Source organism: Berghia stephanieae, chromosome 2 (genome assembly GCF_034508935.2).
Source record: "Berghia stephanieae isolate SIO BIC M18660-M18661 chromosome 2, UCSD_Bste_1.3, whole genome shotgun sequence".
NCBI classification, from domain to species: domain Eukaryota; kingdom Metazoa; phylum Mollusca; class Gastropoda; order Nudibranchia; family Aeolidiidae; genus Berghia; species Berghia stephanieae.
The window spans coordinates 48,487,929-48,514,179 of NC_088361.1; the positions used below are offsets into that span (position 1 = coordinate 48,487,929).

Below are 26,251 nucleotides of genomic sequence, written 5' to 3' on the forward strand. Positions count from 1 at the left end.
GGGGGGGGGGGGGGGGGGGGTTTGAGCTTGGTATGGGTAGGTCTAACGGCTCTTCTCTTTATTCTTAGTATTTTGTCCGTGCCCGACGTCTTTATCCGGAAGACGCAGAGGACCGGAGTTTCCTGGTCATCGGAGTCAGTCTACGGTGTGGGTTAGCCCACTTAAAGGTCTCCCCCACTACCTCTTTTTACTAGATACTCTCTACTGTCTTTTGACATTTTACTTGGGGGGGGGGGGTTGTTTTTTGGGGTTTTTTTTTCATTATTTGTTATTATTACTAAAGTATGGTACCCTAATAGTAAAATGGCTCTATAATAAAATACAGCTGTTACCGGCGATAATGAGAAAGATACACGGAGATAACCTGCTCATCCGTCAACTCTTTGTTTTTTGTTTTATTTAACGAGCGGGTTTGCGACCCAATCTAACTGATTATTATTCATTCTAACGAAGTGTCACGTATATATATTTTCGAACTCTGAATAAAAACAACCATTTAAAATTTTAGCCAAAAAACTCGTCCTTCAAATATCGATCGATTAAAATGACCCTCATCTTGGTAAAAACTCTCAAACCTGGGACTTCCGGAAGTTCCAGGTTTGAGAGATTTTACCAAGGTGAGGGTCATTTTAATCGATCGATATTTGAAGGACGAGTTTTTTGGCCAAATTTTTTATGAGTGTTTTTTTCATAGCACGGCAATTTGCAGTATAAATGATAGATAACTCCCTCTATTAAATCTACCACTCTTGATTTATAAATGGATTCAAGTGTGTGGAAAGTTAGATTAGAGAAACTATTGGAAGTCAAAAACTATTCAGGATAGTTAAGGCTTTCTTCAAGCTAGAATTTCTTTTAAAAAATAAATTGTTTATTATTAATCATTAATTCATCATCATCATCCATTGTGGCTTGTACTTTTGAGCACGTTGTCGGTCAGTTGTCTCCACGAATCATAATCCTCTGCGGTGCGCGTGAAATCATTATTAATTAATTAATTAATTAATTACAATTCCTACAAAATGTCGGAGGATAAAGCGGAGCGGTTAAGTCTTCACATTGCCGATTACTGTGTATTTCTAGGGATGGTGGTGTTGTGTACCGGGGTAGGCGTCGTCTACGGGGTCACCAGCAAAGGCGCCCAGACGAAAGAGGCGTTCTTCGTGGGGAATAGGAACATGAACTTCCTTCCCATCGCCTTGTCGTTGATGGTAAATCATTCCTCATAAGAGAGTATTATTATTATTATTATTATTATTATTATTATTATTATTATTATCATCATCATCATCATCATCATCATCATCATCATCATCATCATCATCATCATCATCATCATCATCATCATTATTATTTATTATTATTATTATTATTATTATTATTATTATTATTATTATTATTATTATTATTATTATATTATATTATTATTATTATCTTTAATATTATTATTATTATTATTATTATTATTATTATTATTATTATTATTATTATTATTATTATTATTATTATCATTAGAGCTTTTATATAATTCAAGATCTACTAAACGTGCTCAAAGCGCTTTACAAGGGATCCCTGACCAACAGCATCAATTTACATGTAGGACGGGACATGACGCCTGTTACGAGATATCACTTTTTTTTTTCGGACAGAGACAACTCTGTTAACGTCCAGCTACTCATTTTACACCTGAGTACGGTTAGAGAATGTGAGTAAAGAGCCTTCTCCAAGGACTGAGCTATGCGCCGAGCGAGCTTCGAACCCAGGACCTTCCGATCCGAAAGCGAGTGGCTTCCACAAGACCACATGCCTGCCATATCAGTCAGCCTTGGGGCTTGTGAGTATTAATTTATCCAGAAAAGTGAGTGGAGCATGCACTGATGTTGATAATAACAACAAATGAAGTGAGAAGGAAAGTGCCAGAAGACAACAGAGAATAAAAACTTCGCGGCGGCGATGGGGGTTTGAACCCGCGACCTTACTGGTACGACAAACGCGGGGTCGTGGATAGCTCATACGGTAGAGTCACGATCTCCCCGGCCTGGCGGAGTTGTCGTACCAGTAATGTCGCGGGTTCGAGCCCCCCATCGCAGCCGCGAATTTTTATGTTTTTCTTCTGGCACTTTCCTACTCACTATTAATTTATCACACATTATTACAATTTATAAGTAAGACATTCGTTAATCCTTTGTTAATTAAAATGATGAATCAATAAATCATAAAAGAAAATAAAAGACAATTCCCTTTATTCATCCCATATGGGAATTTTGTCTCTAGTATATATTACAAGGGGAGACTGGAATAACTGAGGCGCCAGCCGCGGTGCAGCGCCGCAAATTGAGCTAGGGCGAGGTGATTTGCTCAAGGCCACACAGCGCAGCGGCGGATGATCAGTACTTTTCGGGTAGGAAGAAAGACCGCTGAGCCACGCTGAATAATGATCAGGATCTGAGTTTGGCTAAGTGGTAATGTTCTGTGACAGTCGCTTTAGGGCCAGAAGGTCTAGGGCTCGAGTCCCCCTCTGGTCGGCGCTTTGTTGACTCCTTGGATAAGACTCTCTACTCACTTTCTCACATGGTACTAAGGTGTAAAATAAGTACATGGCTATTTACACAGTTGTTTTTGTCGGGGGGTGTGGGGGGGGGGGGCGTATGACACAGTTGTTTTTGTCGGGGGGGGGGGGGGCGTATAATATTACCTATCATGCGTCATTATAAAGGAACTTATTTGTTATCATTTTCTGGCTTGTTCGATGTTGAGTGACACTTAGTTGGAGAATGACAAATTATTGTAAGTGGTAGGTTCATAACTTACCACTATGAAATGTTGACAGGCAAATTATTGTAAGTGATTATTGTAAGTGTTGTTGTTGGCTAGTGGATATTGCGCTATATCTGGTAAAGAGTTTTTATATTTTTATTATATGCCTGATTATTTATACTGATTATTTCGGGTAAGAGTTCACTCACTCACTCACTCAATCATGACCAGCTGGGGGGGGGGGAGGGGGGGAGGGGGGACATGCGGGATGCAGACTTCACAACCTTACGCCATTCGTCACGGTCTCTGGCCTTTTCCAGTAGGCTATTGAGATCCAGGCCTGCCCACATTTTGCCATAGTTTTTTTTTTTTCTGTCTTCCTCTTCTCCTCTGTCCCTCTACAGTGCCCTACATGGCGGTCTTGCACAAATTGACACTCACTTTCGGATTAGAAGGTCCTGGGATCCAGCTTCGCTCGATGCATATTCGAGTCCTTGGAAAACATTCTTTACTCACATTCTCTCACCATACTCAGGTTAAAATTAAAATGAGTACCTGGCCGTTAACAAATTTGACTCTGTCGGAAAAAAAATTGTATTGTCGCCTAAAAGGCGTCATGTCTCGTTCTATATGTTACGTGTTGCTGTTGGTCAGGGACCCTTTGTAAAGCGCTTTGAGCACATTTAGTGGATATTGTGCTATATAAAAGCTCAAGTATTATCATGGGGGACAGTGTGTCCGCACCATGACGATTTCCGGGTAAAAGTTATGCACTTAAAACAACTATAGTATTTGATTGATTGATTGATTGAATTCCCGTCCTATTATTTCCAGGGCAATGTAATTGTTGTTGCTCGAAACTCCAAGAAATAAATAACAATGTCAATTATCGCATTCATCTGTAGTTTTTCATTCATCCTGTTGTGTTGATAAAGGGGAAACCCGAAACGTCCATTTTATCTGTTTTCGTAATTAAATTGAAGCTTACATTCAGTTTCACATTGTTATTTATTATTTCCAGGTGACATTCCAATCGGCCATTATGATGTTTGGGACACCGGCCGAGGTTTACATCTACGGTACCTCCGTCCTTCTCTTGGGGCTGGGCAGTTTCACTTTGAAGATCATCGCCATGTTCATCACCGTCCCTTTGTTTAGACCGCTGAAACTGACCAGCGCGTACGAGGTAATTTGTGATCCATTGTATAAAAAGGGCATATGTCGCACTAGGCTGTTTGATTGTTTGTTTTTAAGGGTTTCACGGCACTTTTCACCCATTAAGATCATATCAGCGCCAGTAAAATGGGTTAGTAAAAAGTTCTAGACATACAATTAAAGCACCCAAGTATAAGTAAGGGAACAGAATTGTAGATTCTAAGTGCACACTACACACTATCAAAGTACTTAGTTTGAGATCATCTAATGTCTCATCCAGACACAAGCACAGGTCCCCGCCATGAGGAACACACTCAAATGTTTACAACCCATATATGTAAAACGAAAAAAATACAGTGCATAACAGAGAGATGATTTACAAGACAAAAAGTATCATCTACCAAAACTTTAACAATACATTTGACTGTTTCCCTCCAAGCCAGGCTATGATACCAGGGCCAGGGCAAAACCAAGTAATCTTATTTCAAGACAAAGACAGAAAGCGTGTTGGAAAACAGATATAAGGGACAGAAGACACATATATAGTGCTCCCCTGCCCACTATGGGAGGTCAGGAACCCCACCCATCTGCTGTACACTTGACAGATAACGAACATTTTGTTTAACTCTCTCCTTACCGGTCATTTTCAGGATTTTGCCCAAAATTTCACATAGTATAATTTCACTTTTTGGGTTTTTTTTTTATTTATAGAAAATTGAGGTCTCCAACACTTATTTATGGGCAGCGTGGCTCAGTGGTACGGTCTTTGCTTCGCACCCGGGGAAGTAGTATGTAGAGTGTGTGTAGTAAGTTAGTAGGTAGTGTGTAGTATGTAGTAGTAGTAGTAGTAGTAGTAGTAGTAGTAGTAGTAGTATAGTAGTAGTAGTAGTAGTAGTAGTAGTAGTAGTAGTAGTTAGTAGTAGTAGTAGTAGTAGTAGTAGTAGAGTATAGTAGTAGTAGTAGTAGTAGTAGTAGTAGTAGTAGTAGTAGTAGTAGTAGTAGTAGTAGAGGAAGAAGTAGTAATAGTAGTAGTAGTAGTAGTAATATTAGCAGTAGTAATTTTAGTCGTCGTAGTTGTTGTAGTAGTAGTTGTTGTAGTAGTAGTAGTATATGCAGTGATAATATTAGTAGTAGTAGTTCTTGTAGTAGTAGTCGTTATCTTAGCAGTCCCAATCGTTTAAGTACTAACAGTTGTTTCATTGTTTACTAGAGAATACCCTGTAAGTTCATTTAACTAGAATAATTTGCTGTTTTCGTAATCAATTCATTTCCTCTACAATGATGGAATCAAAATGAAATAATTAATTTGTTGTTTTTGTTTTGTTTTATTTTGTGTCCAACCCAAAACCTGACCCCATACTGTCTATTCATCGTCTGGGATTGACAGTATCTTCAGTTGAGATTTAACTCGAGGCCTGTTCGTCTGTGTGGCGTGGCTCTAAATCTAATAACCAACGTAAGTAAAACAGGAGGGGTTTTTTTTTTTTTTTTTTCTTTAATTGAGATTTTATATAGCGCAATATCCATTAAACGTGTTCAAAGCGCTTTACAGGGGATCCCTGACCAACAGCAACACGTAACATGTAGAACGAGGTATGGCGTCTATGAGGCGATATTACAATTTTTCCGACAGACACAACGCTGTTAATGACCAGGTAGTCATTTTACACCTGAGTACGGTGAGAGAATGTGAGGAAAGAGCCTTTTCCAAGGACTCAACTATACTTTCCTACTCATTTCATTACTTGTTATTATCAACATAAGTGCCTACTCCACTCACTTTTCTGAATTCATATTTTATTGATTCAACCTGTGTATTTCGTGTTAGGAGTTGTATGAAATTTTGATAGAAAAATGTAATTTACAGATTATACGTTTTTCTATCGCCTTGAAATTATATTTTTGTGTAAAGATCCTTATTGTTCATTCCAATTGTATTTCTGACATCCCCCCCCCCCCCCCTCCAAACCCTTGTCTACCCAGGAGTGATCGGGTATCTGGGTTTGGTAGATCCGGTTGAAAGCATTTTTCGATTTGATGTGCCGCTATGTGGTCTTGTGGTATGATGCTTTCGGATCGGAAGGTCCTGGCTTCGAGCCTCGGTCGGTGCATAGTTGAGTCATTGGAAAAGGCTCTTTACTCACAATCTCTCACCATACTCAAGTGTAAAATGAGTACCCGGTGATTAATTGCGTTGTCTCTGTTAAAAAAATAACAATATCGCTAAAGTCTTCATATCTTGTTCTATACGATTTGCGCTATATAAGTGCTCTTGTTTGTTTTGTTTTTGTTTTTTATTTTACAGTTGTTGTTTTTTATTATCCAGATGCTAGCGAGCAGTTGATACTTTCTGTTTAATGCTACAGAAACCCTGACTTGTATGACCCACTCTTCGTCGGACCGGAAGGTCAACGGTTTAAGTCTCTCTCTGAGCGGCGCATAGTTGAGTACTTGTAAAACCCTCTTTACTCATATTATTCCCTCACTGTACTCAGGTACGATGTAAAATGAGTACCTGACCGTTACCAGCGTCGTCGCTATCTGAATTTTTTTAACTTGTAGCATCGCCTCACAGGCATCATGCCTCGTCCTAAATGTTAAATGTTGCTGTTGGCTAGGGACCCCTTTGTAAAGCGCTTGGAGCACGTTTAGTGGATACAGCTGTATATAAATGATCATCTATTTATGCTTATTTATGTGTTTGTTTGTTTGTTTGTTTTAAATTCCATTCCAGCCCCAGTTCATCTCGACATCATAACGCTCTACGATGGCGGGTTATATATGAGCGTGGCTCAGCAGTACGGTTTTTGCTCTGTACCTGAAAAGTACCCAGTTCGATCACCCGCCGCTTCGCTGTGATGTTTGGCCTTGAGCAAGTCACCACGCCTTGCTCAATATGCGGCGCTGCACTGCGGCTGACGACTGGGTTATTCCAGTCTTTACTTGGAATAGACCCTAAAGACAAATTTCCCCTTTACGATGAATAAAGGAAATTCAATTTTTTTCAAGTATATTTTTATTTAGTTTTTATTCATACAATGTTGTTTTGTTTTTATTCCAGTTGATTTACTCCGGCATCGTCATCTATGCCCCAGCCGTGGCGCTTCAAGCGGGTAACACACACTAATATTCTTTGACAGCCTTCACTCTCTTCTCACCAATCATTTTTCTGTGTATACGTCCAAATATAGATCGTTTGAAGTTGACATCACTTAGGTCTTTGTTATTGGTTTTTTTTGTTTTTGTTTTGTTTTGTTGTTTTTTTTTTTTGTGTTTTTTTTTTTTTTTTTTTTTTGTTGCATTCCATGTTTATGAGTAATCATCATTCACCTGTATTAACCAGAATATATACGTTCATGGTTACACATAGTTGTGTGTGTTGGTCCGTTATACTTCCGGGTGGCAATGTTGTGAGCTTCTTAGCAAAGCGCATACTATCTATAACCTTCACTCTCTGCTCACCAATCATTTTCCTCTTTAAGTCAAGATAGTTGTGGAACTAACGATGTGTCAGTGAGATAAATTTAAATTTAAATTGAGATTTTTCTATGGCGCAATATCCACTAAACGTGCTCAAAGCGATTTACAAAGTGTCCCTGACAAGCAGCAACACGTAACATAAAGAGCTAGACACGAATGACGCCTGTTTGGCGATAATACATTTTTTTTCCAACAGAGACAACACTGTTAACGACCAGGTGCTCATTTTACACCTCAGCACGGTGAGAGAATGTGAGTAAATAGTCTTTTCCAAGGACTAAACTATGCGATCGTACCTCAGACCTTCTCATTACCGGTCAGACTTGCTACCGTTACATAGCACGTCTAACCGGTAATCAGAAGGTCTGAGGTTTGATCCCCAGTCGAGGTCGGCTGAATACTTGGGATGGGTTATTTTTTTTCTTGCATGTTTCTTTCTTGCTTTGTCTGGCACCTTTCATACACACTTGTTAAGTTCTTTATCTTACACCGGTGCCTCTTCCTTAAGTTCTTAATTTGATTTTTGTCATCAGATTAATTTGCTGTTTATCATCACCTATCAATTATTTATAATTATGTTCTTCCTATGTGTTTTAAAATTTATGTTCATTCATTTATAATTGTTGAATCGTGTGCTTTTTTAAAATCTAGTTTTCTATTTATTTATTTATTTATTTATTTATTTATTTATTTATTTATTTATTTATTTATTTATAGAGCACTTGCTCCACACGCAAAGGGACCGAGATCGATCCCGGGTGCAATCGAGATTTTTTTTCTGACGCCCCCCCCCCCCCCCCCCCCCCCCCCTCTCTCTCTCTCTCTCTCTCTCTCTCTCTCTCTCTCTCTCTCTCTCTCTCTCTCTCTCTCTCTCTCTCTCTCTCTCTCTCTCCTGTTCACCCAGCAGTGAATGGATACCTGAGTGTTAGATTTGACGGAAAGTACTTTGCGCTAGGATTGCTATTGTCCGTACGCTATAGAAATCGGGATAAACGCTCTATTTTCTCAATGGATCTGAAGGACTACTTTTTTTATTTGTATTACATTTATTTACTTATTTGGTTCTTTAGTTTGTTTATATATATATATATATATATTTATTATGTTTTTAGTTACCTATTTATTTAGCGATTAAGTATTTAGTCATAGCGTTATTCATTAATCTAATTAATTAATGAGTTATACGGTTCTCATTTTTTAAATTTACCTTATTTTCATTGCTAGTGACCGGATTCAACCAATGGATAACGGTTGCCACATTGGCTATTTCGGGTGTGATCTTTACAGCAATGGTAAGAAAGTCTAAGATTACATCTTGAAAATAATACATTCAAATAGCGCAATATCCACTAAACATGCTCAAAGCGCTTTACAGGGGTTTCTGGCCAATAGTACGGCGAGAGAATGTGAGTAAAGAGCCTTTTCCAAGGACTCAACTATGCGCCGAGCGAGGCTCGAACGCAGGATCTTCCGATCCGAAAACGAGTGTCATACCACCAACCACAAAAACGCACATCTTGACAATAGTACATTTATTTAGAGCACTATCCACTAAACGTGCTCAAAGCGCTTTATTATAAGGGGTCCCTAGCCAATATCAAAACGGAATATGTTGGGCGAGACTACGCTAATTAGAAGATGCTACAAATGTGTCTGAGACAACACTATTAACGGTAACGCCAGGGTACTCATTTTTCAACTGAGTGTGGTGAGAAAATGTGAGTGAAAAGGAGCTTTTTCCAAAGACTCAGAGCGGAACTTGACCTTGACCTTGGACCTTTTGGTTGTTTACACTTTAAGAATTGACCTGTCTTCCCCTAAAAAAAAGCACACCGATTTCACTAGAGTACTGTGCCAATGTATATATATATATATATATATATATATATATATATATATATATATATATATATATATATATATATATATATATATATATATATATATAATTTCCTTCATCTAAATAACACCATATTGAAGCAATTGAGCAGATATGAAAAAATATGATGCCAGTTTGGCATGGGGAAACCGTGAAAGTAACTATATTATAGTTTTTTAAAATATTATATGCAACCAATCATATAAAAATGGTATTACGTCGGGACAACCCAGATGCTTAAAATTTAATTTAGACTTAAACTAGAACGCATAAACTAGAACATTTATATAACGCAATATGAACTGAGCATGCTCAAATAGATTTACAAGGGATTCCTAGCCAACAGTAATTCTTAGCATGTAGGACGAGACATGACGCCTGTTAGGCGATATTACATTTTGATTTTTTAACAACGCTGTTAAGAGAGAGGTACTCATTTTACACCTGAGTATGGTGAGAGAATGTGAGTAAAGAGTCTTTTTCAAGATCTCAACTATGTAGCTGGTGGACCTTCCGGTCCTAAGACAAGTACCATACCACTAGACCATCAGCTTACAAAATCTGATTTAAGATACATGCTTCTGTGTGGACAGTGTATTTTGTTTCGTACTCTTCAAATCTTTTTTTTTTTATTTTTTTCTTATTTTTGATCATTTTTACTTTACATTTAGTTGGGGGTTTTTTACATCAAGTTCAGTCTGATTTAATACTTGATTGACGCTGTTGATCACATATTCTAAATAGTTAGGGCCAAACTGTACTTATTTGCAGGTCTGATAACCAAACTTCTTATGGTCTCATTGTTGTAATGGAAATACTCTCAAACCAACTAAAAAATATTGCCCATTACAACAATGTTAAATTAGGTCCATAATTGCGTTCGGCTAGCGGCTGTCAGACCTGCAAATATGTATACTTTGGGTAATATGATGTGGCTATTTTGTGTGCATTCCAGGGAGGAATAAAGACAGTGATATGGACTGACGTATTCCAGGCTGTTATAATGATCATTGGCGTCATAGCAACCATTGCTAAGGTAAGACGTCATAACAACCACTGCTAATGTAAGACGTCATAACAACCATTACTAAGGTAGGACACAACAGCAACCATTGCTAAGGTAAGACGTCATAAGAACCACTGCTAATGTAAGACGTCATAACAACCATTGCTAAGGTAAGACGTCATAGCAACCATTGCTAAAGTAAGACTTCATAGCAACCATTGTTAAGGTAAGACATCATAGCAACCATTGCTAAAGTAAGACTTCATAGCAACCGTTGTTAAGTTAAGACGTCATAGCAACCATTGCTACGGTAAGACGTCATAGCAGCCATTGCTAAGGAAGGACACCATAGCAACCATTGCAAAGGTAGGAAACCATAGCAGCCAATGCTAAAGTAAGACGTCATAGCAACCATTGCTAAGATTAGACTCCATAGCAACCATTACTAAGGTAAAAGGATAAAATTAATCTAATCTGCATAATAGGTAATATTATAATAATAAATATAACTTCTATGGCACCCCATCCCGACTTAAAAGACCTGAGGCGTGTTACAAGAAAGAATGACAATAAAATGGATTAAATGAGAAATAAAAACAAACACATATATACAAGCACATGCGAATTCGCATTCACAAAAGTCTGTGTCACGCATAATTACTTCAATCACTCACTTTATCAATACGCACCGAGACAAAAGGAGCATAAAGCATCTACCATAGGCTAGCATTTCTGTCTGTCCGCTACATGAACACCAATGTTGATCAAGGTAAGGCCAGCCTAAATTTTGAATTTTTGTTGTGAAAAGCCAGCTGCACTAAAATAAATCGTCTTAGACTTGTGGATGATCAAAAGTAAATAAAATAATCGTTACTTTGTACTGCAACCACATGACTATAGTCTAATACACTTTACACCTTCATATAAAAGAGTTCCTACAGCCCAGGGCGGTTTTAACCCTCTACCAACTTAACCAACAAAAGGAAAATAGTCACATTTGTTACGATACAACCAACATTTTTCGTATTCAAATTTCTTATGTACATAATAATAATAATGATAATAATAATAATAATAATAATAATAATAATAATAATAATAATAATAATAATAATAATAATAATAATAATAATAATAATAATAATAATAATAATAATAATAATGATAATATAGCGCTATATCTCCGAGACACCAGACTCTAAGCGCTTAAATTACAAGTTATTTTGGCTGAAACATACTCATTCACACACACACATACACACACACACACATATATATATATATATATATATATATATATATATATATATATATATATATATATATATACACACACACAGCACACACAACAAAAAACCAGACCTATCTTGCTTCTCATACCATCTACTTAAGACGAAACAGATATGCTTTAAGCGAACGTTTAAAAATAGACAAAGATTCTTTTTCACAAATGCTCTGTGGTAAGGCGTTCCAAACAGAGGGTCCGAAATGAGAAAAGGATCTCATTCCAGCATTTTTCCGTATTCAAGGGACAACTAGTTTGGTGGAATCACTGGCCGAACGTAAGGTGTGGGGTTTTGAATATCTTTCAATTAGTTCCGAAAGGTAGGAAGGGGCAGTACCTTCAAGACAACGATACACTAAAACACAAACTTTGAATTTAATCCTTTTCTCAACAGGCAGCCAATGCAGGTCATGAAGCAGAGGTCTGCTTCGCACCTACGCTTCATGAATACTAGTCTGGCAGTGCTGTTTTGGACAATCTGAAGTCGTCTCAGATTATATTGCGAAACGCCAAACAACAGAGCATTACAATAATCCAATATCGATAGTACGAGGGACACAACCAGGTGTTTGGTCACATCCTCAGAAATGAACCGTCTAATGGAAGCAATCTTTTTTAGTTGGAAAAAGAGAGATCTAACCAAATTTTTAATCCGATGCTCCATCGACAGTCCAAAGTCTAAGAATGTGCCAAGGTTTTTCACTTCGTCAACAATTTGAATGGAGACATCCCCCAGCTTCAAATCTGTTTCACTTTTCCACTTCCTGTTCCCAACATCATTCAATTTCAGTCTGTTCCCAGTCATCCATTTCTTAACACTTTGGATACAATTCTTACTATCGGTTGATACTTCTCGTAAATTTCTCGTATTGGAAACGCAGTACAATTGCGTATCATCAGCGTATTGGCGGTAAGAGAGACCGAAACTTCTAATGATTTTAGACAGAGGGCCAACGTACAGAACAAAAAGAACGGGTCCAAGTACTGAACCCTGGGGAACCCCACAATCAAGAATGATTTCCTCAGATCTATATTCATCCACCATAATAATCTGTTTACGATTAAACAAATATGACTTAAACCAATCAAGCGCTGCACCAGACACGCCATAAGTAATTTCAAGACGTTTGGTGAGAAGAGTGTGATCAATGGTATCAAAAGCAGACGATAGGTCAAGCAAAGTCAACAAAGAACATCAACCATTGTCTATAACAGAGAGGAGATCATTATCAACCCTAACAAGTTCGGTTTCTGTCGAATGATGTTGCCTATAAGCCGACTGAAATTTTTCTTTAAGACAATTATTTTTAAGATGAGACAGTAATTGTTTCAAAACAAGCTTTTCTAATATTTTAGAGAGAAAAGGAAGATTAGAGACAGAGTGTTAAAAAAGATATATGTTTGTGTTAGTTGTATGTGAAGTTTTGGGGAAAATCTTGAACATGACTGGTAATGAGAAGGTTAAATACTATTAACAAATACGGCCGGCTACGGCCGGTATGGTAGTGAGTCAATATGGTCGGATACAGCCGGTTCAGTATTGTTACAGATACAGAAACGGATACAACCGGTTAAGCTACTCTTTATCCAGGGATCTTCTCCCTGTTTCTTTTGGCCACCATCTTAGTCTTTTGCCATCAGCCGTCCAGCCTCCTTCAGGGCCATTAGCCCCATGGATCCGGAAATTATCCCGGTTTCTATATCGTGAAACGGACATTAACAATTGCTTGCTCTCCTTTAGAGAGGACACTAAATTGTCTATCGCAAAGTACTATCCAACAGATCTAACAGACCCAGCTAGTCAATCAAAGCTGGATGGACAGGGGGGGGGGTGTCAGAAAAGCAAGAACATCTCGATGCACCCGGGATCAATCTCGGCCCCTTTGTTGTGAAGCGAGTACTCTACCAACTGAGCCATTGGGACACCCAGCCGTCCAGCAAATTGCTTTGGTTGAGCAGTTTCCTCACTTTTGGGAACTTCAATCACTAGCATAAGCAATGAGACCTGTGTCACGCATAATTACTTCAATCACTCACTTTATCAATCCTCACCGAGCCACGGGGAGCATAATGCATCTGTCTGTCGGCTGCAGGAACATCAATGTTGATCCAGATTAGGCTATGTGGTCTTGTGGTTTGACACTCGCTTTTGGATCGGAAGGTCCTGGGTTCGAGCTTGGCTCGGTGCATAGTTGAGTCCTTGGAGAAGGTTCTTTACTCACATTCACTCACCGTATTCAGGTGTAAAATGAGTACATGGCCGTTAACAGCGTTGTCTCTGTCCGAAAAGAATTGTAATGTCGCCTAACAGGCGTCAGGTCCGGTCCGTCCTACATAATAAGTGTTACTGTTGACCAAGAGCCCCTTGTAAAGCGCTTTGAGCACGTTTAATGGAGATTCCGCTTTTTAAAAGCTCCAAAAAAAAAAAATAATAATAATAATAATACATTTTGATGCTGTGGGTGACACATATAAATTTTTAACAAATTTAAATTCCCTTTATTCATCCGATAGGTGAAATTTGTCTCTAAGGTCTATCCCAAGGAAAGAGTGGAATAACCCAGACGTCAGCCGCAGTGCAGCGCCGCAAATTGAGCTCTAGGGTGAGGTGCCTTGCTCAAGGCCATACAGCGCAGGGGCGGGTGATCGAACTCAGTACCTTTCGGGTACGAAGCAAAGACCGTACCGATGAGCTACACTGTCGCCCTTTTTTTTGTGTTTAATATTTTATATATATTTTTATTCAAAATGTCGATGACTCTCTCTCTCTTCTCTCTCTCTCTCTCTCTCTCTCTCTCTCTCTCTCTCTCTCTCTCTCTCTCTCTCTCTCTCTCTCTCTCTCTCTCTCTCTCTCTCTCTGACTGCATGTGTCTGAAGGCAGCACAAGCTTCAGGTGGGCTGAGCAAAGTCTGGGAGATTGCAGATCAAGGAAGGAGATTAGACACATTCAAGTGAGTCGGAAAATGTCATTGTATTGAATTATTAGTGCGGCTATGTGGTCTAGTGGTATGACATTCGCTTTCAGATTGGAAGACCCTGGGTTCGAGCCTCGCTCGGCGCATTGTTGAGTCCTTGGAAAAGGCTCTTTACTCACATTCTCTCACCGTGCGCAGATTTAAAATGAGTACCTGGCCGTTAATAGCGATGTCTCTCTCCGAAAAAATGTAATATCGCCTCACAGGCGTCATGTCTCGTCCTACATGTTAAGTGTTGCTGTTGGCCAGGGAACCTTTGTAAAGCGATTTGAGCACGTTTAATGGATATTGCGCTATATAACAGCTAAAGTTTTTGTTTTTTTTATTATGAATATTTTTTTCAGTAGTAATCAGAGCTTTTAAAAATGACCGCAAGCTATTGGAAATTTCTAAAGTCCCAGGCTTGAGAGTTTTAGCCAAGATGAGGGTCATTTAAATCGATCGATATTTAAAGGACGAGTTTTCTGGTCAAATTTCTAAATATGTGTTTTTCAAGAGTACGGCAGAATAGATACCGTCGCCTAGGCATTTCATGAAGGAATAGAGATCCATTTTAAAAAAACATGTCTCATGTCAACAGGAATCAGCCATGTGTCCAAAGTGAGCAAACTGAGTGATGGTAATCTTACCAAAGGAAAACAAATGAAAGCCCCTGAAGCGGGGCTCGAACTTGGGACATTTCCGTTCACAGTCTAAAGCTGAACTTTTTCGACCACTTCGGATGAATCTAGAGAATTTTATTTCGTTATTGTTGTTGGGTTTTTTTCAGCTTTGACCCTGATCCCACCATCCGCCATACATTTTGGACCCTGTACCTTCCATCAGCAATACGGGCGTGTCATTATCTCTACGATCAAGGGACGGTGCAAAGGGTGTCCGCAGCCAGTTCGGATAGGGGAGCCACTTTGTAAGTTTATCCTCTTGTCCAGTTACCTGGTTTGTGCGGCTATGTGGTCTAGTGGTATAACACTCAACTATTAAACATTTATCTTTCATCCCAATAACACAATAATGGAGAAAGTCACCAGATTGTATAAAATCTGCAGAGATTGGCAATCCGCCTTTTGCAGATAAAGACGTTGAACTTGAACTTGAACTCGCTTTCGGACCCACTCGACGAATAGTTGAGTCATTGGAAAAGACTCTTTACTCACATTCTCTCCGTACTCCGGTGCAAAATAAGTAACTGGCCGTTTACAGTATTGTGTCCGTCGGAAAAAAAATGTAATATCGCTATCAGGCATCATGTCTCGTTCTACATATTAAGTGTTGCTGTTGGTCAGGGACCCTTTGTAAAGCGCTTTGAGCACGTTTAATGGATATTGCGCTATATAAAAGCCCAAGTTTTTAAAATAGTTTTTTTGTTGTTTCGTTTTTGTTTTGTTTTTTTTATTGTAAATTCTTTGTTCGTTATTTTATGTATATTACTGGATTTATTTTTGAGCTATTTATACTTTTTGTAATTATGTCTTTTTAAAACGAGATACAATGCCTAAACTTAAACCGCAAACGGCTATAATCCTGTTCACTCATTATTCTAAGTAACAAATAACTGTGACGAAGTCAACAGCCCATAATGTTTATACTGATTTTGTGTGTGTGTGTGTGTGTGTGTGTGTGTGTGTGTGTATTGCAGAGTTATCGCTGTTATGGCCCCCTTGGACTTACTTCTGTTCGGCCTGGTTGTGTTCGAGGGCATGGCTATATACGCTTACTTCAAGCAACAAAGTGTGGAACCGCTAAGTGCCGGAATTATAACAAACCCAAATCAGGTATGTCAAAGATACACTATTTCTGTTGTGTGATTTCTTTATACAAAAATATTATATCAACAGATTGTAAGTGAGTTCTAAAATTAGTTACAACGTGTATTCATATACATTCCTTCAGGTCTTTGCTTCTAAGATCTGCTGACTCTTTAATGCTTAACGTAAGAATTTTTCAAAACAAATTTGACAGTGAATCTTTCTGTATCAGTACCCCTCGGTTATGAAATAGCAAGATATGAAGTGAATAGAAAAGTGCCAGAAGACAATAGAGAATAAAAATTTTTTCGCGGCGGTGGTGGGGTTCGAACCTGCGACCTTATTGGTACGACAACTCCGCCTGGCAGGTGAGAGCGTGGCTCTACCGTGTGAGCTATCCACGAACACAAAAATATTCGTTTCAAACCCAAAGTCATTACTAGATCCCTCTCTCACCCACTTCTTGAGACCGCCGATTCGTTCGTACACCACCATCGCGAATAATTTTGACCAGCAGTTAAGCTTAATAGCCAATATTCTCAACACAAACATATAACATAGAAACGATTGAGACATTGAGTATGCTCCGGTGTATGGGGTGAATTTTTAATTCAGAAAAGTGAGTGGAGCAGGCACTTATGTTGGTAACAACAAGATATGAAGTGAATAGAAAAGTGCCAGAAGACAATAGAGAATAAAAAATTTTTCGCGGCGGTGGTGGGGTTCGAACCTGCGACCTTATTGGTACGACAACTCCGCCTGGCAGGTGAGAGCGTGGCTCTACCGTGTGAGCTATCCACGAACACAAAAATATTCGTTTCAAACCCAAAGTCAATACTAGATCCCTCTCTCACCCACTTCTTGAGACCGCCGATTCGTTCGTACACCACCATCGCGAATAATTTTGACCAGCAGTTAAGCTTAATAGCCAATATTCTCAACACAAACATATAACATAGAAACGATTGAGACATTGAGTATGCTCCGGTGTATGGGGTGAATTTTTAATTCAGAAAAGTGAGTGGAGCAGGCACTTATGTTGGTAACAACAAGATATGAAGTGAATAGAACAGTGCCAGAAGACAATAGAGAATAAAAAATTTTTCGCGGCGGTGGTGGGGTTCGAACCTGCGACCTTATTGGTACGACAACTCCGCCTGGCAGGTGAGAGCGTGGCTCTACCGTGTGAGCTATCCACGAACACAAAAATATTCGTTTCAAACCCAAAGTCATTACTAGATCCCTCTCTCACCCACTTCTTGAGACCGCCGATTCGTTCGTACACCACCATCGCGAATAATTTTGACCAGCAGTTAAGCTTAATAGCCAATATTCTCAACACAAACATATAACATAGAAACGATTGAGACATTGAGTATGCTCCGGTGTATGGGGTGAATTTTTAATTCAGAAAAGTGAGTGGAGCAGGCACTTATGTTGGTAACAACAAGATATGAAGTGAATAGAAAAGTGCCAGACGCGATGGTGGTGTACGAACGAATCGGCGGTCTCAAGAAGTGGGTGAGAGAGGGATCTAGTAATGACTTTGGGTTTGAAACGAATATTTTTGTGTTCGTGGATAGCTCACACGGTAGAGCCACGCTCTCACCTGCCAGGCGGAGTTGTCGTACCAATAAGGTCGCAGGTTCGAACCCCACCACCGCCGCGAAAAAATTTTTATTCTCTATTGTCTTCTGGCACTTTTCTATTCACTTCATATCTTGTTGTTACCAACATAAGTGCCTGCTCCACTCACTTTTCTGAATTAAAAATTCACCCCATACACCGGAGCATACTCAATGTCTCAATCGTTTCTATGTTATATGTTTGTGTTGAGAATATTGGCTATTAAGCTTAACTGCTGGTCAAAATTATTCGCGATGGTGGTGTACGAACGAATCGGCGGTCTCAAGAAGTGGGTGAGAGAGGGATCTAGTAATGACTTTGGGTTTGAAACGAATATTTTTGTGTTCGTGGATAGCTCACACGGTAGAGCCACGCTCTCACCTGCCAGGCGGAGTTGTCGTACCAATAAGGTCGCAGGTTCGAACCCCACCACCGCCGCGAAAAAATTTTTATTCTCTATTGTCTTCTGGCACTTTTCTATTCACTTCATATCTTGTTGTTACCAACATAAGTGCCTGCTCCACTCACTTTTCTGAATTATGAAATAGCATACGTTTTAAAACTAGATCCTGCCCTTCATTTGCAATTTTCTTTGGGTTTTTTTCATGGCGCCCTGAGCACATTTTAGTGCTTTATAAATGCTTCATTATTATCATTATTATTATTATTATTATTATTATTATCATTATTATCATTATTATTATTATTATTATTATTATTATTATTATTATTATTATTATTATTATTATTATTATCAATTTATTTATTTATTTATTTATTATTATTATTACTATTATTATTATTATTATTATTATTATTATTATCATTATTATCATCATCATAATCATCATCATTATTATTATTATTATTATTATTATTATTATTATTATTATTATTATCATTATTATTATTATTATCATTATTATTATTATTAAAGATGTTTTTATTTGATTGAAAATTAATTTGATTAGTAAACGAAGGCTTATTGAAGAGATATCAATATTGAGATAAATGCCGATGGTTGAGAATTATGATGGGATTCTAACAATATGAATCATATTGGACTTGAAACGGGAATACATCCCTGATATCTGGATCATAAATGGTAGATTGATATTGTATTACATCGTCTTCTGCGGCCATGTGGTCTAGTGGTACGATCGGAAGGTCCTTGGTTCGAGCCTCGATCGAAGCATAGTTGAGTTCTTGGAAAAGGCTGTTTACTCACATTCTCTCACGGAACTCAGTTAACAGCGTTGTCTCTGTCCGAAAAATATCTCCTAATATCTCCATGTCTCGTTCTACATGTTACGTGTTGCTATTAGTCAGAGACCATTTTTAAAGCGCTTTGAGAACGTTTAGTGGATATTGCGCTATATAAAAGCTCAAGTTTTTTTTGTTGGTCACGCTAGTAAAATGTTCTCTCTTCCTCTTTCCGACCTTGACCCCAGATTGTACCTTACGCAGTTTTGGTATTGTTTCAAGACTATCCTGGAATGCCTGGTCTCTATCTCGCAGCTTTATTTGCGGCTTCTCTCAGGTAATTAGTAAATGTGTGTATGTGTGTGTGTGTATGTGTATGTGTGTGTGTGTGTGTGTGTGTGTGTGTGAATATGGATGGCAGTGTTCTGTAAAGTGTCATAAAAAAGTTAGAAAAATGAGGAAGCTCTCTCTTGAAAGTTGTTTTCCCGGTCTTTGCTTCGTACCGTGTTCGATCACCCGCCGCTGCGCTGTGTGGCCTTGAGCAAGTCATCTCGCCCTAGCTCAATATGCGGCGCTGCACAGCGGCTGAGCCCTGAGTTATTCCAGTCTTCCCTTGGAATCTATCCTAAAAAATAATGTCCCCTATGGGATGAATAAAGGGATTTTTTTTCTATAAACAAAGTGTCTATCCGTCCCGCCGTACGATAACGCAAGGGGCAACTCGTTCTTACTTACAAATAAAGCTCGCAATTGGTTCATGAGTAAATGCGATTAAATAGCCCTTTCAGGTTTTATTTGCTACCAATGCCTGCTTCCTAGTTTTCTATCTAATAAAAAAATATGTTCTGTCTGATTTCATGAAGAGACCCTGAACCTCGGTTTTGCCTGGTATTAATTTGGGTTAGAGACGAAAACTCCTCGGTCATGTAAGCAAATAAATAACCTACTGTACTGCCGTACTCTGGAAAAACCCATATTTGAAAATTTGGCCAGAAAACTTGCCCTTCAATATCGATCGATTTAAATGACCCTCATCTTGGCAAAAACTCTTATACCCGGGACTTCGCTTTCGGATCGGAAGGTCTTGGGTTCGAGCCTCCCTCGGCGCATAGTTGAGTCCTAGGAAAAGGTTTTTTACTCACATTCTCTCACCGTACTCAGATGCAAAATGAGTACCTGGCCATTAACAGCGTTAACTCTGTCGGAAAAAAATTGCAATATCGCTTGACAGGCGTCATGTCCCGTTCTACATGTTACTTGTCAGAGACCCTTTGTAAAGCGCTTTAAGCACATTTAGTGGATATTGCGCTTTATAAATCTCAAGAAAGGCTCCTCCGTGTGATAGTTGTATGCCTTATCCACTCAGCAATCATCTTTTCTTCCCTAACTCCTCCATCCTCTCCAGTGCATTGTCAGCAATCATCTTTTCTTCCCTAACTCCTCTCTCCTCTCCAGTACATTGTCTGCAATCATCTTTCCTTTCTTAACTCATCTATCCTCTCCAGTACATTGTCAGTAATCATCTTTTCTTCCTTTACTCCTCTATCCTCTCCAGTACATTGTCAGTAATCATCTTTTCTTCCTTTACTCCTCTACCCTCTCCAGTACATTGTCAGTAATCATCTTTCCTTCCTTTACTCCTCTATCCTCTCCAGTATATTGTCAGCAATCATCTTTCCTTCTTTAACTCCTCTATCATCTCCAGTACATTGTCAGTAATCATCTTTCCTTCCTTAACTCCTCTATCCTCTCCAGTACATTGTCAGCAATCATCTTTCCTTCTTTAACTCCTCTATCCTCTCCAGTACATTGTCAGCAATCATCTTTTCTTCTTTAACTCCTCTATCATCTCCAGTACATTGTCAGTAATCATCTTTCCTTCCTTAACTCCTCTATCCTCTCTAGTACGTTGTCGTCAACTCTCAGCACCCTGTCCATCTTCTTAATGGAGGACATTTTGCAACCACATCTCAAGACCTGGTCAGACAAAAGACAACTGGCGTTAGCTCGATTCTCAGGTAATCAAGATCTTTTTAAACAATCAGTTTCTTGGGTAATAACTTTTGTAAGATCGTGAAAACAATTAAAATTAATGGGAGCGAGAGTTGTTTCGATACAAGAAACTAAACTCACGCCTTCTGCTAAAGAGGAAAATGGTTGCTGTGCTTCAGAGCATTGAAATAGATATGGATCAATTTTAAACGTTCAAAGAATTGAACATCCAAAGAATCTTCAAGCCGATGTCTTTGTCCTTAAAGTGTTAAAAAGCTCAATGCATCTGTCTAGCTATTGACTCGGCATTCAATTACCATGCAGCCTAGACTTAGACCGAATATATTCCGAATAACGAGACAGAACTCAAAGTCAAAACTTAAATAAACTTATATTTTATAAAGATTAAATGTGATATGAAAAGGAAACAGAATTTTCAATGATAATGAGTCAAATTGAATAAAAAACTTCAACGATTTCACGACATTTTTTTACATCAACTACTACAACAATAGCAGCAGCAGCAGCAACAACAACAACTACAGTAACAAGAACATAGAAAATGATGACAAAAGGAACAAAAACAAAAGTCTTTGACCATGGGTCGTTGTCGAAAGTAATAGGAATAACCGATGATGTATTTGGCTATATCAAATTATATTAAATACAAGACAGAGCTACAATGAGTAAGTGGACGACCTGTCTTCAGCGTTTGGCCAATACAAAAATGATAATAATATTCGAAATAAATGCAGCAAAATCAGTAGTGTCAAATAAGGACCAGCTTGGCTCAGCAGTACCGCCTTTGCCTCGTACCCGAGAGTTGCGTTGCCGAGTTTGATCACCCGCCGCTGCGCTGTAAGGCCTTGAGCAAGTCACCTTTCCCTAGCTCAATTTGCGGCGCTGCACTGCAGCTGACGCCTGGGTTATTTCAACCTTCCTTGGAATAGACCCTATGGGAGAAATATAGGGAAATTTATTTATTTATTATTTTATTTTTTATAAAGTCAACAACGATGCTTTATTTATTTTAAAATGTTGAGCTTTAAAAATTGAGCTTTTATATAGCGCAATATCCACTAAATGTGCTCAAATTGCTTTACAAGAGGTCCCTGACCAATAGCAACATTTAACATGTAGGACAGGACATGACGCCTGTTAGTCGATATTACAATTTTTTGGGACAGAGACAAGGCTGTTAACGACCATGTACTTATTTTACACCTGAGTACGGTGAGATAATGTGAGTAAAGAGCCTTCTCCGAGGACTCAACTATGCGCCGAGCAAGGCTCGAACCCAGGACCTTCCGATCTGAACGCGAGTGTCATACCACCAGACCACATAGCCGCACAACAACTATGCTTTATTCATTTAAAAAGGTTCTTTCAATGAACCTACTGGATTGTGGAATTCTGAAAGTATAATCTAATCAGCCGATGATCGCAATAGGCTTCAACAGCCGTGACGTCACTTCCCTCGTAATGACGCATAGTAACTTAGTAACTGGTTCTAAACTATCGGAACAATGGCGGACGTCCTGATGAAATATTTCTCCGACGAGCTTAAAAGTGTATCCAGAGGAGAAAAACATTATAAATCTGATCATGTTTTGACTATTATACATTCTGATTACATGACATGTGAAATATTTCTAGCCAGCATGAAGAATACAAAGTACCGATTTTCTTTGTTTAGAACCAATCTGCTGGTTGCTGGGCGGACGTGACATCAGACTATTGAATCCAATTCTAAAAACATTTGCCATAATTTCCCTCCACCATATCACATAATTCCCAATAAATCAAGTGAAGACTTTTGGTGAAAGCATAATTAATTTCTACTCCGTCCATTCCTGATTCCAGTTGTGTGTATTGGCCTGGCAGCTTGTATCTTCTGTGTCATGGCCAGCTATATGGCCGGATCCCTAATGCAAGTAAGTGTTGGTATTAACCTAACAAGAACATCTTGTGGAGCCACAGATAAATGAGAGGGGCAGATGTGACAACACGGGGGAGTACGTCATCAAAACTGGGTTGTGAGAGGTCGAGCGCCGCCATTTTCTTTTTTATGCAACGAGGGACGCTGTGCGATTTAGTCTCTATTTGAATTACTTTGATTGAGCTCTAGTCTGTGGGTGGAGCTAAGGCAGTGAGTCTTCAAGAAACAACCCCCCCCCCCCCCCCCCCCCCCCCAAAAAAAAAAAAAAAAAAAAAAAAACCAAAAAAAAAACCAATAAGTGCAGATCTGCCTAGTACTATAAAACATTCGTATAAATACGAATTTTTAGTCCCATCTACATAAAAGCTGCGTAAGTCTCTTTGACTCAATTAATCTTATTGAAAAGGAAAGTTTAGCTCCTTAGAGCTTATATTCAGGACTTCGGAACATTTTTGGACCATGCTGAGACAAATTATTTATTTCTAAAGTTATTTAGGGGGCAGTGTGGCTCAGCGGTACGGTCTTAGCTTCTTACCCGAAAGGTACCGAGTTCGACCACCCCGCCGCTGCGCTGTGTGGCTTTGAGCAAGTCACCTCGCCTTAGCTCAATTTGCGGTGCTGCACTGCGGCTGACGCCTGGGTTAAACTAGTCTTCCCATGGAATAGACCCTAGAGAAAATTTCCCATATGGGTTGAATAATGGGAATTGTATTTAATTTCTTTTATTTCTTTTGTTTCACTTGGAAACTACGATTTTTTTTAAAATTTCAAGTTGGCAGGTCTGAATAAGTGTTTTGGTCCTTTACTTCTTACACTCCAGGGGATGGACTACTCCTGAATCATGACTCATGGGCGCCTTTCTACTTTTCAGAAAAGATAAACATAGCACGGGTACTTCTTGCTGTTTTTCGACTTTTAAAAAAATGAATCCCCCGGCATGGGATTGAACCCAAGACCTTTTGATTGGGATTTCTTTATTCTAGCGTGTTTTATGATAGGATGAAAAAACTTAATTTTTTGCACGATAAAAAATATAACAAGTTTAATAAATAAAACGAAATAAAGAATACGTATATTCTACCCCTCCAAGTAAGATTATTATAGATATTTCGTGACCGACTGTATGGTATTAGTACTTCTATTCACCATAATTTGTATCTTTCTCCTTCTGCTTGAATGACAATTTGACCCAAAAAAATAAAAATGTTGGATTTGTATTCATGCGCACCAAAAGATTATTTATATTTACCAATCAGCTGTCTTTTACACAACATTTCACACCAATAAAATGTGCGAAAATATTCTTCAATCGTTGAATAAAATGTTTATTCAACACGTTCAGAGCATTATTCAACGATTAGATACGTATTTACTAAGAAATGATAGGGTTTTCCAACAGAGGGGTGGAATATAAAACGTTGTGTCGTTGTACAGAGGGAATATTTCGGCCTTTTAAGGGGAGGTAAGAAGACATATCTATTTTGCATCATAATGAATTCCAAAACATGTTGAAATTGAAGATTAACAAGACAAAACTGTTCAATATATGGACCATTTTTCCAACCAGTCCTTGGTTTGTAGTGCGGCTATGTGGTCTTGTGGTATGACACTCGCTTTCGGATCGTAAGGTCCTGGGTTCGGGCTCGCTCGGCGCATAGTTGAGTCCTTTGAAAAGACTCTTTACTCACATTCTCTCACCGTACTCAAGTGTAAAATGAGTACCTGGCTGTTAAGAGCGTGTCTCTGTCCGAAAAAAATTGTAATATCGCCTAACAGGCGTCATCATGTCTCGTTCTTCATGTTACGTGTTGCTGTTGGTCAATGACCATTTGTAAAGCGTTTTGAGCACGTTTAGTAGATATTGCGCTTTATAAAAGCTCTTTTTTAAAAGTTGCCTTTTGCAATTCTGATCTGCTAGATAACCTTTATTTAACAACGCTGTTTTTACTTTTGATTCCCCAGATCTGTATCAGTTTACTTTCTGCAACAACTGGCCCTTTGATCGGAGTATTTCTAATGGGGTGTTTCTTTCCTTCTTCCACAACAAAGGTATAAAAAAAAATGACCAATGTTATAAAAATGGTCATATACCAGGAGTTCCAAATAGCTCAGTTGGTAGAGCACTCGCTTCACGCGCAAAAGGGACCAAGATCGATCCCGGGTGCAGTCGAGATATTTTCTCAGAAGGCTCAGAAGGACTATATTTTTTTGATATGCCAGGAATATAATCGAATATAAGACCTCTCTTGCACTCTTGTGTTTTGGTGTAGATCGAATTTTATTCCCGCTGAGAAAACGTCCAAAATTTCAAAACTCAGGAGTACAATATTTCTATTGTAAGGGGAATAATGATGTTATTGGCTGGGTACTCATTTTACACCTGAGTACGGTGATAGAAAGTGAGTAAAGAGCCTTTTCCAAGGACTCAACTATGCGCTGAGCGAGGCTCGAACCCAGGACCATACGAACCGAAAGCGAGTGTCATACCACAAGACCATATAGCCGTATCTTTTTTTTTTTTTAATGATAATCCATATCTTACATTCACACCTTTCCATCTTTACCCCACCCAGCCCCATCTTCCCCTCCACCAACTCCAGGGAGTGATTACTTCTTCTTCTTACATATGTTGGATTTTAGTCCTGGGTATCTATATCTAAAACCAAAACAACGGCATGTAGACCTTTTCCTAGAACGCCTCGTGTTACAAAGTTCCTCCCCGCCTCCTCTCTTTTGACTTATTTTAATTGCGCACCTTATATAAATATCTTTTGTTCTATTTTAATTCATGCTTCCTTACAAAGGAGCATACTATTTCCTGCCCATCAATGGTTTTGTTTATTCATCTTAACAATGCCACAACCACATTATCTCATTTTTCTGTAGTGTTTCATTCATCCTGTTTTGTTGATAAAGGGGAATCCTAAAACGTCCATTTTAACTGCTTTCCTATGTTAAATTGAAGCTTACATTCAATTTCACATTGTGAGAACGCCTCGTGTATACTAGTTATTTTAAATGTTCAAATCATTTTACATCTAATGGGTCTCCCGTTATTGACATTCATCCATATCTTCTACATTCACTCCTTTCCCTCTTTGCCTCTCCCTAACCCCCCCCCCCCCCCCCCCCCCCCCCCCAGGATGTCCTCATAGGACTGGTTGCTGGTTCCTGCATCTGCTGGATTTTGATTCTGGGTCAAAAGTATG

At 38.8% G+C, this 26,251-nt stretch overlaps 1 protein-coding gene across 1 annotated transcript in view; it reads left to right on the forward strand.

Moving 5' to 3' along the window:
- The first annotated feature begins 801 nt into the window (after positions 1–801).
- The window catches only part of LOC144965057 (sodium-coupled monocarboxylate transporter 1-like), a 28,862-nt gene continuing 3,412 nt past the window's right edge, over positions 802–26,251 (forward strand). Inside the window, exons 1-13 of the mRNA XM_078899949.1 lie at positions 802–1,211; positions 3,779–3,943; positions 5,300–5,368; positions 6,974–7,025; positions 8,617–8,684; positions 10,227–10,307; positions 14,440–14,513; positions 15,307–15,444; positions 16,174–16,309; positions 19,360–19,448; positions 21,017–21,129; positions 22,967–23,037; positions 25,005–25,091. Of these exons, the coding sequence (XP_078756075.1) occupies positions 1,023–1,211; positions 3,779–3,943; positions 5,300–5,368; positions 6,974–7,025; positions 8,617–8,684; positions 10,227–10,307; positions 14,440–14,513; positions 15,307–15,444; positions 16,174–16,309; positions 19,360–19,448; positions 21,017–21,129; positions 22,967–23,037; positions 25,005–25,091 (1,332 nt within the window). The 5' untranslated portion in view covers positions 802–1,022. The remainder of the gene's footprint in view (positions 1,212–3,778; positions 3,944–5,299; positions 5,369–6,973; positions 7,026–8,616; positions 8,685–10,226; positions 10,308–14,439; positions 14,514–15,306; positions 15,445–16,173; positions 16,310–19,359; positions 19,449–21,016; positions 21,130–22,966; positions 23,038–25,004; positions 25,092–26,251) is intronic.